The sequence below is a fragment of the Stegostoma tigrinum genome, chromosome 4, assembly GCF_030684315.1.
Source record: "Stegostoma tigrinum isolate sSteTig4 chromosome 4, sSteTig4.hap1, whole genome shotgun sequence".
Lineage (NCBI taxonomy): Eukaryota > Metazoa > Chordata > Chondrichthyes > Orectolobiformes > Stegostomatidae > Stegostoma > Stegostoma tigrinum.
In genome coordinates this window covers 34,370,765-34,385,402 of record NC_081357.1, presented here as the reverse complement: position 1 = coordinate 34,385,402, position 14,638 = coordinate 34,370,765, and the positions used below count along the sequence as shown (strand labels likewise).

At 39.5% G+C, this 14,638-nt stretch overlaps 1 protein-coding gene across 3 annotated transcripts in view; it reads right to left on the bottom strand.

The window, feature by feature from the left end:
* sim1a (SIM bHLH transcription factor 1a) overlaps positions 1 to 14,638 on the bottom strand; it is a 74,922-nt gene that overhangs the window by 37,802 nt on the left and 22,482 nt on the right. For all 3 annotated transcript variants that reach the window (XM_048531980.2, XM_048531979.2, XM_048531977.2), the window contains exons 7-9: positions 14,160 to 14,359; positions 13,279 to 13,385; positions 12,606 to 12,753 (exon numbers count right to left, since the gene is read on the bottom strand). In XM_048531980.2, coding sequence (XP_048387937.1) covers positions 12,606 to 12,753; positions 13,279 to 13,385; positions 14,160 to 14,359 — 455 coding nt within the window. The remainder of the gene's footprint in view (positions 1 to 12,605; positions 12,754 to 13,278; positions 13,386 to 14,159; positions 14,360 to 14,638) is intronic.

Sequence of the window (14,638 nt, the reverse complement as noted above, 5' to 3'; positions counted from 1 at the left end):
TCCGTTACTTGAATCATAAGTTGTGTGAAGCAGGTGACAAGTCAGCTTCAATGATAGAAAAACGGACACAAAAGAGAATGGTATCAGTGATAATGGGAACTGCAGATGCTGGAGAATCCAAGATAACAAAGTGTGAAGCTGGATGAACACAGCAGGCCAAGCAGCATCTCAGGAGCACAAAAGCTGCTTTTTGTGCTCCTGAGATGCTGCTTGGCCTGCTGTGTTCATCCAGCTTCACACGTTGTTATCTACAAAAGAGAATGGGGACGTTTGAGTTCTTGTGATAATGTCCCTGCCTCTGAGCCAAAAGGCCTGAGTTGAAATCTCACCTACTCTAGAGGTGTGTAATAACATCTCCGAATAGATTGGCTAAATAATATCTACGAAAGAAGAAACTAATGTTAACCAGTCCTAACATTATCCCCAGTAATAGCAGCAAAAAGTATCAGCAACAAACTTTTAACGTCACATAGTTGACAGGGAATTACCATTAAGACTCCGTGATACCCCTGGCTAGCCTCAGAAACAACATTTGTTGATTCTGTCATAAATGGCAGCAGCAATGTTGTCCACATTCATTTATTCATTCACATAATCTCTGCCTGAAGAAAGGTCCACAACTCATTGTCGGCTGATGCCTCACCTCGGGACATTTCATTGGCAGTTTCTCGGTCAGTGGCAGTTTGCCATTACAGGGGAAAAAGGCCAGTGTCAAGTTCATCTCAGCCGGATTGGGAATTAGACCAATGCTGTTGGGGTATAATTTTGAACCACATGCGAAGCTTCTAAGATTACTTGCAATTGGCATCAATGTGCCAGGTCTTTTGTGCACTTTAGATAATTTCATAGCTAGCCACATTTGAGCATAAAAAGAATTCCCAAGATACTTCATCCACCCCATAGACACCTAAAAATCATGTATTGAATATAAACATAAGACAAATCAATAATTCAGAAAGTAAATCACAAAATTACCAATAACCAATGGCATTCAATAATGCCAACAATGACCTAATAGGCCATTTCTAAGATTGCAAAATATCCAAAATATTCCACATTAGCAAAAAAAAAGCTTGATCCGAGTTACAAGACATTATAAGGACAAAAGACCAGAAATTTGGCCAGAGGGGTTACATTTTAAAAGAGAGGGGATCACGTGAGAGAGGTGGAGAGGATTAAATTCCAGACTTCAGGCCTTGGTACTGAAACACCGAGCCACCAATAATGGAGCAACTGAAATTGAGGAAGTGTAGTGCAAGAGACCAGAGTCAGAGGTACGGAGATCTCAGAGTGCGGTAGGGATGGTCTTCCAACTTGAACCTTCTAAGACTTAAGATCCTAAAAAAACTCTACTGGACATACATCAGGCTCTCAGGAAATCTCATTCAGCCATCATCACTGTGCCCGTTGGTCTATGCTACCAACCATTCCAGCAATATTTCACTCCAATTCTCATCCTTGTTTCTGAATCTCCTCAGAGCCTTGCCCTGCTCCACCTCTGTCATTTCATTCAACTCCACAAAACCTCTGAAATACCTGTGCTTTTCCAATTCTGGCCTGTTTCACATTCAGATTTTGAAGGATTGATAAATAATTTAAAAACATTGCACAGATTTTCAAACAAAAAGACTGTAATTTTCCACAAGCAAACATATTTTAAGGAGTTGAAAAATAAATTAAAGATTGCAAACCAAACATTACAGAAGAAAGAATAAACTTGAAAAATAAATTGCTCAGGAAAGCAGATAATTTTTACCATTCTGTTAAATATTTATTACTTAAAATAAGGTTTACCGTATCACCTCCTTATGCCCAGGTGTCATCTCTGTCAAGGCTAATATTTGTTACAAGTATCCCAGACAAGGGAAGGTGAGCAAATTTCACAGAATCCCTACAGCAGGCTATTTGGCCCATTGAGTCCATACCAGCCGTCCAAAGAGCATCCCACCTAGACCCACCCTAGGCACTACGGGCAATTTAGCATAGCCAATCCACCCGACTTGCACATGTTTGGACTGTGGGAGGAAACCCACACAGACACAGGGAGAATGTGCAAACTCCATGCAAACAGTCATCCAAGGCTGGAATTGAACCTAGGACCCTGGCACTGTGAGGCAGCAGTGCCAGCCACTGATCCACCATACCAACCTAAGGTGTACTAGTGGACCTTTTTTGTTCCTCTATTTAACCATGTCACTTTTTTTAACTCAAAGATTTGAAATCAAATCCAAATGTCACCATAAGCCATGGCAGTTCTTGAACCCAGAACATTAGCCACAGGAGCTGTATTGCTAGCGTAGTGGCATTACCATTATACCAAAGCTTCCACCTAAGTTTACTGTACATTCCCCCTCCCTGTCCCATCTAGGTGCCACTTCCTTCTGATCTGCAGTTCCTGTCCAAGATCTGTATTGAATCTAAAGCTAGAGCTCTTAATGTCATGGAAGTGCAAGTCTCAATGTTCAGAAGAGCTGGGGGACTTATAGAGTCATAGAGCTATACAAGATGGAAAAAGACCCTTCGATCCAACTTGTCCATGCCGACCGAATATCTTAAACTGATTTAGCCCCATTTGCCAGCATTTGACTCATATCACCTTCCTATTCATGTACCCATTCAGATTCCTTATAAATGTTGTACTTGTATCCAACTCGACCACTTCCTCTTGCAACTCGTTCCATATACACACCACCATCTGAGTGAAAAAGTTGCCCCTCAGGTCCTTTTTAAATCTGCCCTCTCACTTTAATCCTATGTCGTCTAGTTTTGGACTCTCCTACCCTGGGGAAAAAACCTTGATTACTCACCCTATCCATGCCCCTCATGATTTTACAAAGGCCTATAAGGTCACCCCTCACCTTCTGATGCTCAGGGAAAAAAGCCCCAGCCTATTCAACCTCTCCCTATGGATCAAACCTTCCAATTCTGGCAACTTCATGATCCAGGTTTATATTAAGTGATTTTAAATTTGCTCCTGGCTTCAATGTTCTTCTCCCAAGTTCACACTCACAGCAAAAGTTCAAGTGAGGGAATTGGCGAGGGAAGCACTTATAAAAAATATGGATTATAAATGCCACAACATTTCTGAGCCATCTAGTTCCACATTTCTACAAAGTTGGAGCTCTAACTTTGATCTGAATCTGGATCTTGACCTTGAATGGGAATGTTAGTGGAAGGAGGTTGATTTGGAATTGGAGGAAGGTCACAATGTGGAGGTCAGACGGTAGGGAGAAGACAAAATTCAGTGGTTAGGAAGGAAGGGATAGGATGCAGTTCAGAAGGTGGCGAGTGAGAAGAGGCCACAAATTGAAAGCTGGAGGAAAGGTAAGGGTTTGAAGTGATCAGGAAGATCAAGGGCAGATTTTACAGGGAGCAGGAACATCAGTGACCAAGACACCTTTAACAGTAAGTTACATTTTTCTGTCATACTTTTAAACTTATTTTATATTTAAAAATAGCTCTTTTACCACTGTAGGAATTTTGTGGTGTAAATATTTAAATGTTAGTTTCAATCATGGGATAACGGTGTCTCTGGCTGGGTTAATATTTATTATCCATCCCAAATTATCCTTGAAAAGATAGTGGTCAGCTGCCTTCTTGAGCTGCTGCAGTCCATACACTGCAGGTAGATCTATAATACCCTTAGGGAGGGTAGTTCAAGTTTTTGATCCAGCAACAGTGAAGGAACAGTGATATATTTCCAATTCGGGATGGTGAGTAGTTTTGAGGGATTGGATTACTTTGTCCTTCAAAAGGTAGTGGTTATAGGTTTGTAAGGTGCTTACTAAGAAGCCTTTGTAAACTTCTCCTGTATATCTTGTTGATGGTACACACTGCCATGACTGTTGAGGGAGGTAAGCTAATCAAGCAAGGCCACTTCGTCCTGGATAGTGTCAAGCTTCTTAAGTGTTGTTGGAGCTGCATGCATCCAAGTAAGTGCCCCTGACCTGCTCCTACAGTCATTATATTTACATGGTGAATCGAGTTCCATTTCCAGTCAATGGCAACCTCCAGGATGTGATACATTGAAATAGCAATTGCCTGACACTTGTGTGTTATGAATGTTGCTTGCCATTTGATGGCCAAATCCTGGATATTGTCCAGGATTGTTTCATTTGGGCATGGACTGATTCAGTATCTGATGAGTTGTGACTGGTGCTGAACATTGGTGTAATAATCAGTGTACATCCCTATTTCTGACCTTTAATGGAAGGAAAATCATTGCTGAAGCAGCTGAAGACGGTTGTGCCTAGGACACTACCCTTAGAAAATCCTGCAGAGATCTCCTGGAACTGAGATGACAAAATGTGAAGCTGGATGAAGGGTCTAGGCCCGAAACATCAGCTTTTGTACTCCTGAGATGCTGCTTGGCCTGCTGTGTTCATCCAGCTTCACACTTTGTCATCTTGGATTCTCCAGCATCTGCAGTTCCCATTATCTCCCGGAACTGAGTTGACTGAGCTCCAACAGCCACAACCATCTTTCTTTGTGGCAGTGAAGACTCCAACCAGGGAAATGTTTTCCCCCGATACCCATTGCTCCAGTTCTACTCAAACTCTTTGATGCCACAATCAGTTAAATTTGGCCTTGGTGCCAAGGGCAGTCACTCTCACCTACTTCTGGAATTCAGCCCTTCTGCCCATGTACGAAACAACCTTGAGGTCAAGGGCCAAGTGGTCCTGGGCAACCCAAACTGAGCATTAGTGAACACACTATTGCTAAGTGAGTGCCGCTTGATAGTACCATTGATGATCTTTTCCAACACATTACCATGTGAAACTCATTGCTACAGAAGGCTATCGAAGCCAAGTTATTGAGTGTATTTAAGACAGTGATATATTGGTTCTTGTTTAGTTAGGGCGTCAGGGCTACGGGGGCTTAAGGCAGGAGAATGGATTTAAGAAATATATCAGCCATGATCAATCAGCAGAACAGACTCGATGGGTCTAATGGCTCAATTCTGCTACTTTATTTTATGGTCTTATAGACTGGATATGATAGGACTGTAGAAGATATGATGTTTTAATAGGTTAAATTTACAATTTTTTGACTATGTCAATTTTGTTGGGATTCTGGGAGGATCAACATTACAGATCTTACTAAACTCATTAACTACCTTACACACCCCAATGGTATCTCTCTCATCTGACACTAGCTCTATTCAACCATACACGTTTCCTGGAACAACTTGCCACTGATGAGATATCTCAGAATTGACAGACAACACAAATGCTAGTGCAATCTTTGAATGCCTGCTGTGTTGCTGGTCAAGCACTTTCAATCCAGAGCTGCCCTGCACATTTCATGACATTTGCCCATTATATGACTAACAACGAGTGCCTCACTTTGTGGGCAGGTACCTAGACCTCCCGATGGAAGGGGTGGCGCACAAGCAGGACATTGTCTTCCCTCAGGACCAGGAGAGAAGGCCACAACACCAGACCATGCTATGGTTTCAGGTTCCCACTTGGGTCAGTACAGCCTCAGCTGTTTTGAAGAATGCACTGCAACGCAGGAAGGAAGTTAATGACATTCCCCATATCACCATGGTCAGTGCCACCAACGTCTCTCTGATACCTCACACTCACTCTATCTCTGCTTCTGCACTTACCTCCCATCAAAGCTCATGCTCTCAGTCCTCAACTCTCACAGTATTGCCTATCAGATCTTCCCTCATGCCGTGTTACCAACATCCAAACCTGACCATAGTATGTCCTCTGAACCTAGTCACTCAGACAGCACACCTTTCTGCTGTACTAAAATGAACAGCTATGCCACCTATTTTCATCTCCCTTAGTACTTGCCTCTCTCTAATTCCAACAAGTCAAGATAGGTGATATGCTATCCAACATTCAGTTCCTCATCCTTTGTGAAATGTTCCTGATTCAGTCCACACCATGTGGCTGACTGGCTGTTTCCAAGCCAATGGACTGGTACCAGAGACTATCCTTGACATACTATGCCTGGATCCGCTGAACAAAGACTAAGACTATCTCTCTGACTTGGCCAAGGTCTGCTGACAACCACAATAGCGTACCAGGTTAACTCTGTTTCTCTTTCCACAGATGCTGCAAAACCTGCTGAATTTCCCCAGCGTTTCCTGTTTTTATTTCAGACTTCCAGCATCAGTCAGCCCAGTATCTCTGATGGTAGGGGAAGGCATACACAGGCAAGGCAGGGATGCAGTGATTATCCGGGTAGACTCAAATTGAGCAAGCACTAAGACAGCAAGCAGCCTTGTCCAGTCTATCAGCTGGGCACATGCCCCGAGAGTACACTGTCCTTGATGCAGCTGTATCATAACAGTTGCCATTGTAGCCTCAGATACAGCATTGAAGTTCAGAAGCATTCAGTAAATGGATTGCTCTGAAGGTTTTTACAGGTTGACATGTCAGATACTGATGTTCATGGGAATGAGGTGGTGACGAAGCTGTGTTCCCTGAGGTGTTGGTACCCAGTATCCAACATGAAGGTTCGTTGGTACTAGTGGCAAGCTCCAGAAGCCAAGAACCCACTCTGACTTCCAACTGTCTTTCTTACTTGCAGCTGGTAGTAGTATAGAAAGTTGCAGTTTATTAAGGCGAGCTGTGCAATTATTAAGTTTATCAACAAGCAATAATTTCCATGAATTCATAACTCAATGCTTCCTAGCGACAATCTTGCCTCAATACCTGCAACTTAGTTAGAATTCATGTGTTAAGTTGCTGCCAATGTCGAGATAGGACTCACTAGACTCCTCATGCAATTCTGCCACGTTTTCACCACAGTTCACACTGTTCAGCCCCCTACAAAATTCCACACAATACTCTGTTTTCGCACAAAGAGTGTACAAAACCTAACAACAGCTTTAACATCCAATGTTTCACTTCAAGTCATTCATGTAAAGTCCTGTGTTTCAGGATCACAAACAGAACTTTGAGGACTTATTGCACTCGTAATAATACATTATTCCCAAAGGCCCTGATTTATACATTTTTATTATTGCTGTATTATATCATATCTTGTGTCAATGTTGACAGTGTAATATCCTGCAAGCACTTTATGTATTTGCCTGCTAAAATCAACAACAGTAAAATCTGAAACTTCATCATTGCTATGCAAAGAGTCTGTCAAATATGTAAATAGAAATCTACATTAGTTGCCATAACTTTGGCAAACCTAACAAGGTTTCTGTGCCCAAGTTATGGCGATTAATACACAGAATTCTTGTAGAGATTCTCTGCAATTATTTCTGTATATATTGCAGGAACATATCCAGGAACCTGGTCCTTTCTAAATTTGTCTTCATTAAGTGTACAGTATAGGTTAGTGGTCAAGTGAGTGTTTTTCTATTCAACTTTTTTATCCAGGAGCTCTTTCACAAAGCATGCATAATTCTCTAGAAATATTGCGTTAACTATGCTGCACAGTAAAAGGATATTGGGGTGATTACTTGTCTTTTTTTAGCTGTTGGATTCCACTATTAGTTTCATTTTCTTCATGAATTTTTCCCCCATCTTCCTCTCCACCAGATATCTCTATGATTACAGAGAATTACACAAAGTAGAATAGAACAGACTGTTAAACTCAACTCATCTTGCTGGAATTTAGGTTCCACATGAGTCTACTTACTTTCCAGCCACCTCATCTCAGCCTTTCAGTATTTTACAGACATGTTAACTCTCATCTTGATAGCATCTATCAGTTGTTATTGTTTCTTCCAAATTGCTAAAGTCTGCATGCACAGCAACACAGAGGCTCCCTGCCTGGACATCCCAATAATGTATAAAGCAACACTGATTTACATATCAAAAACAACAATATCAACATGCAATTAGTGGCACTGACAAACATTCACTGAAAGTCTTTCCACAAAATATCTATAGTTACAATATCAAATTAGCTCTATGTCACTGTTTATTACTGGCATTTGTCTGGATTGCTAATGGAAATGTGCAAATAGTCAGCAATTGTTATAGTTGCTTTACTACTGTGTCTTTAATTTGTGGCCTGCTGTGAATGAGTTTAGTTCAATGCTCTGAAAGCTGGTTGTATGCTTGATGAAGCAACCAGATTGAAAAAATTCATCTTGCAACAAGTGGCATCACACTAACAGCAAGTTGCCACAACATTTGTGGACTGAAATTAAAAGGTGGAGAAAACATTTTTTGAGTATTAAAAGAAAGAGAATTGATTAAATGATTTTTAATACTACTTGGATGAAGGATGTAAGAAAATTAAACAACAAAAAGGAAAAAGTCAACATTCAAAACATGATTGGAAGTTAGAAGCATTAATCATTATGGATATCATAGAAAGCACTGATGAACACAAAATGTTATGACAAAGAGAGAAGCAAGATTAAAAGGGATAAGAGGGAGTATAAGAATGGTTTGCAAATAAAATAAAAACAATTTACAATGATATTTATAAGTGTGAAAGGTAAATGATTCATCAAAGAGAACCTAGAATTAATCAAGAGTGAAGGAATCAGCCTAATTGGTGAATGTGATGTAGGGCAGAGTTAATATGTATTCTTTTTCTTTATGAGTGCAGATAGATGTGAGGATGTGAGAATGATATGCAATATTTCTAAGGATAATTGTAGCAAGCCAGGCCAGTTGATGGTGTGCCAATTGTGCACCATGTCCTATTGATAGAAGTCAAAAAGGAAATGGCAGAATTTTTGGCTACGATCTTTCAATCCTCCATAGATATGAAAATTATGAAATGAGACCAGAGAATTGTTGGAAAGAAAAGGTAAAATGGTATAACTCTAAATCATTAGGCTTAGAATCCATTGGTGAAAGCAATTTACTGAAGGTTCAGCAAAGCATTTACTGATCAATGGCTATCCAACTTAAGTTTGCAAAAGTCAAAATGTGTTTGGAAAAATTATTAGCATTTATTTGAGTAACTGAATGGGAAGAAAGAGCCTTTCACAACTCAGCAAATCCTAATACATTTCATGGTCAATAATTTTTTTTACAGTATAGTCACTACTTTAATGTAGGGAACTGTGGTAACCTTCAGTAATGGAAAAAGACTTGGCTGACCTATTTGGTATGATTGCAAGATTACTTTTCTTTCTTTTCAAAGGTAAGCTAGAAATGCAGGAAAGAGATCTGCACATAAATGTGTAGAATATGACTGTCAATAAAATCAGTGCATCATCTTTATCAAGACACCTTTTGAAATGTAAGTATTCATTGCCTGACTGAGGTAGTACTCAGTAAACTGCAGCTTGAGAAAGTTGGTGCAATCTTAAAGTAATGTGAAACTTACCAGCAGCCCAAAAACATGGATTCTCATTTGATCTGAAGCTCTACAAATGTACAATAATTGTTACACGAACAATATTGGAAAATATGTTTTACTCCAGCATCTGACAGGCCAAAAAGAGAATAACTTTCAAACATGTAAATATCTTAAAATTAGCCACTTCAATAACAATCATAATTTGCACTGATGTTGCATCTTTAACTGTATAGAATGTGCTGAGGCACTTCTCAGGAATATTCAGGACATTTTTGATACCTGGGACATAAGAGACATTTGGGCAGATATCAAATAGGTGTAGAATTTAAGTAACATTTCAAAATAGAAAAGTGACATAGGGAAGAAGAAAGGTTCAAGTAGGGATTTCAAGCTTACAACCAAGACTGCTGAAGGCACAGACATCAATGTTAAAGTGATTAAAATGAGGGATGTGCATAAAGCCAGAGCTGGGGGAGTACAGAGATGTAGCAGGGATATACGACTGAAGGAGGTTACAGCAAAAGAGAAGGTAGAATCCACAGAAAGACTTGAAAACAAGGAAGCTTTTTACATCCAGATATTACAGACTATCTCAGACAGTAAGTAAACAATTATACTTCAAGAAGTATCTTAATGATATTGATGCACTGATTTTATTGATAAGTTGTAATTTACATGCTTATATTGATGTATATACAGATCTCTTTCCAGTATTTCTGGCTTGAAATGTCCAGCATTGCTAATTTTAAGTAAACAGAGGGTGCTAGGGGAACAGATTTGATGCAAGTTTGAATAAAACAGCAGATATTTGGATGACTGCAAGTTTATGTAGGTGTTGAGAAAGGTTTGAAAACTAGAGTTAATGTTTCAGGTCTAGTGGCCTTTCTTCAGAAGATGATCTTGGAATAGTGACAATTTTCTAAGTGTAATGTAGGACCCAGCATATGGTCCAGCCAGATCTGATATTGAATAGCTAACTCAATTGTTCACAATAAACGACCAAGTCTACATCTGTTGGACCTTAAGGAGTACTGATTGGGGCTGTGCCTGAGGAAATGACCAAAATGAGGGACAGTATTGGTTTTAAACAGAAGGGCACCAAGGACAGTGTGGCGGAGCAGCAGAAATGCTATGCTGACTGAACATCAAAAGACTAGGCTATTGGGAAGTTGGAACTGACTTGAGGGCAATTTTCTCCAATAGTTGGTAACAAAGAAGTTGGGTTGGGTTGGGGAAATTGTCAAAGTTGGTCTTGTCCGTAATTTATACCACAGGGGTAGAGAGGCTACTTGAGATAGCAACTGTAAAGAGAGAGCCATGAAACTGGACTGGGGAGTTTATATGGAGGCAAAGAGAAGTGAGAATAGGAAGATAGTGAACAGAGAGGAGAGCATAATGGGTTAAGATGGAGGTTGAAATCAGTGCAAATGCTGAAGGAAAAGTAGTGATGATGTGTCAGAAAGAAATTTGACATAGTACTTGGTAGGCAGTGAAGATTAAGAACTCCAAATGAGAGTCAAAAAAGGGAAACAAGAGAAGAATCTGAACCATCCTTGCACAAGTAAAAATCCCAGGCCAACATTTTTCATAGAAATGCTAAGAAACTCATTCTGTAAATTAAATTTAGAAGAAAGGGTCACATTTCTATTTTGTTGGTGATCCCTCCTGCACGGAGTGTTGAAAGTATTCAAGTATGCCCTATAGTAACCAAAATATTATGTTATATTCTACACTGAGCTGACCATGCCAGAAATGTCCAATTCTGATTAAAGTTGCAAGTGGAATGCAAGTATCCTTAACTTTGGCACTAGCTTGTTGGATGAATGCACGCTTACAATATAAGTCAGGCTGAAGAATACTGATGTTCTCAGTTTGTTACTTTTTCTCTCTGGTCTATGTTGTAAGGCCAGACCATGTACCATAGAGTGCCATTAGCAATGAAAGGTATAAGACAGTTGGATCTGTTGAAGGCCTCTCTTGTGACACAGTGGTTGTATCCCTACCTCCTGGGCCAGGAGAATCTGGGTTCAAGTCTCACCTACTCTGGAGGTGTATAATACTTCTCTGAACATGTTGATTTAATTTTTTTTTCAAAAAAACTGATACTTAGTTAATGTTGAGTTAGGCTTTGCAAGTGTACGTGACCTCATAATCAATTGTCTGCACTCATTTGTTGTGACACGCTACTATGATTTCAGCACATCATTTTTCAAAATAATCAATAATTAAAGATTTCTAGTGTTACAGACACAACCATAGAATCATTACAGTGCAGATAGAGGCCAGGTGGCTCATCACATCTGCATTGACCATCCGAAAGGCATTCCACCCTATCCCTCGAATCCCACATTTACCATGGCTCATCCACCTAACTTGCACATCCCTGCACATTTAGTATGGCTAATCCACCTAACCCACACATCATTTGGACTATGGGAGGAAATCAGTGCACCTGGGAAAAGTCATGCAGACACAGGGAGAACGTGCAGACTCCACACAAGTCACCAAGCCTTGAATTGAACCCGGGTCCCTGGTGCTGTGAGGCTTTATTATAGATACTGTGATACACTTGAAGAAGATTTCCCATACTGTTCAGCACAACTACAGTGATTACATCACAAATATAATTCACACCAATAACAGAGCACACTCCCTGTCAGTACTGCTAATGACAGATGATGCAGAGACAAAAACTCAGCAAAAACAGTTCCTCACGAACTTCACAGTGCATGTCATCCACATAGTTTGAGTTCATCACACTTCAAAAATGTCACTTTGATACTTAAGTAAAGAATCTTTACAAAAAGAATTTAAAGGAAAGCCAGCTATCTTTTTCCACTGCCCATCCATGGGTTACAGCCACTATTTAACTGACCTCAGATGTATGTTAAAGAAGCCTGCCTGAAATTCACTGTCCTTATTGACAGCATTTAGGCTTCATAGCCTTAAAGGAGCACGTCAACGCATACTAGGAGCACTTTATCAGCGGAAGAATATATTTTGGGCTGTCTTTATAAAACAAAGTATTACCTTGGTTGTCTGAGAATTGTTTCAAAATAATAGGCTAAACTGCAATAATTTCAATGTGTCTCCAAATGTCTACATAATGGTGAAAAGCAATACAATAAGTAATAAATATGCTTAATTTTTTCCTACCCATAAGGTCATTTATAACCCCAGCTGGCCCAATATATATTGTACCATTTTTTATTTGCCTGGGCAATGAATTTAACACTGCATATGATGTAAATATGATCATTCCACTAAAGTCCTTTTTAAAGTACATTTTCTTCTGGTGACACTGTGTTTGCGTCATTGCCAGGGCACCTGTGTTTAAGTAAATAACGAGGAGGTAAATGGTTACTTACGTGAGAACGTAGTTGACACTAACGATGCAGTGGGGCCTAGATGACCTGCTATTGTGGACTATTGTTGCATAGCTCTGAACCCACACCCAACCTCCGTGCTTTGCAAGGAAGCGGTAATATTTTGTTGTTACCTGTCCTTTGACAAGCACTGTGTACAAAAAAGAAAAATAATCACTATTTTACCCTGATAATTACTCCTTATTCACTCTTTATAAAAATAAGAAGCTTGCAATGCCAGAACACAATGCACCTCCTGTTCTGGCGCTAAAACTTTGCTCTGTAGATTGAAAGCATGGCCTGTAACAGATTTATAACTCTTCCAAGTTATGCTTTTGAACAATCAAGATCATATTTTTATTAATGAAGCAAAGTACTTTGGCATTTTGGCCAGACAACTCAGGCCCAATGTGTTTATTCTGCCCTGAGGTGGATTTGCTTTTTGCTTCCCGAAGGACTAACCAATTTTGGCAGTCAACATTGTCAGCACATTAACAGAACATAATTTTGCCTTTGTAATATGCAAAATTACTCCAACTGTAGATATCCAATTGCTTTTTAAAAGAAAGAGAAGTGGATTGAAGTGTCACAGCTATGAGGAAACAAGGCAATCCTTGTATTGTTCACCTATAAATCAGTAATGAATTAATCTTTTCATACATGCAAAAATACTTACACAAGTGATGAGCACAGCGCAAGTGAAATGTATCACATCCATGGACATGATGATAAAGAGTTTTTTCTATTAAATCCTGAGGTTCATAGCCTGTCAGTTCAGCTACCCTGTATGAGGTAAACAGAAGTCATGTATAAGTAGACATAGTTCCACAAGCTAAATCAAGATGCACTGCAGTAATTTAGGAAGGCACCTCACCATCATATTCTCAAGCGTAATTAAGGATGGGCAACAAATGCCACTTGCAGTGATGCTCACATCCCATGAAACTATAAAACTAATGCTAAATGCTATCACTTTGTATACTTTATCATGCTACTTGACAAAATTAATTCCAACAATGATGAAAGGTAAACTGTAAAGGAAAGTAGAGTAATGAAGATAAAGTGTCTTCCACTTTGAATGCCTCAGTTTGAGCATTAACCTTTGCAATTTAACTTTTAATGATTGGATGCACTGTCGATCTACTCAGCAACAGATATTGATATACCACACAAAGTCATTTCTAATTCAAACTACTGAGAGACCTAACTAATCAATCTACCCAATATAAATATCAGCTGATGCCAAGCAGCATATTTTCTTCTGAATGGAGTTTGAGGCTGCTAAGATTCTTTGGTGATCTGCACTAATGCCAGCTATTGTCAGACGTGTATACCTTGCAATTCACAAGCATTCAGATCAAAGGCTAATTTTCAAATTGTTATGCACCTACTTCACTGTAGACGATTTTACTTAACTAATAGAGAGCTATACACTGTATCACCCAATCACTGAAGTAAAACAAACAAATTTGATCTTGCAACATATAAATCTGCATGAAAATTAATTGTTTACCTTCATTGAAATGAAAAGATTGCTTGGTAATATCATGCTCTTACCTGGAGTCAAGAAATATCAGTTTCATGTCAAGACTAGCTCGAAACATGAACATATTGCTGTGCAGTTTGATTTCTGTCACAGCACTTGGGGGCAATGAATGGCCAACTGCCACCAATCCAACATTCTGGTAACAACCATCAAAAGGAGACATGTCTAGGCTGTACTGACGAATCTTTAGATAGCCACTGCAGTGGATGACCTGCAAGAGACACATGCAATGGACTTTTCTAGTGTGATTCATTGACAAAATCATAAAAGTCATATCATCCCAAACTTGAGTTCTTTGTTGATTGTTTGGTAAACGAATGACTGCAGTTTATGAGGTGCAGTGTGGGGAATGTTAAGTCTCATCTCTGCTTTTTTGGTTGCAAGTATTTCATGATGGCCGATTAATACTACGTGAGACAAAGCAGCTGCTTCGATAGTTGACTGTCTTTCAATTTTCATGGATGCTAACATCCTCAAAAAGTACAGCAGA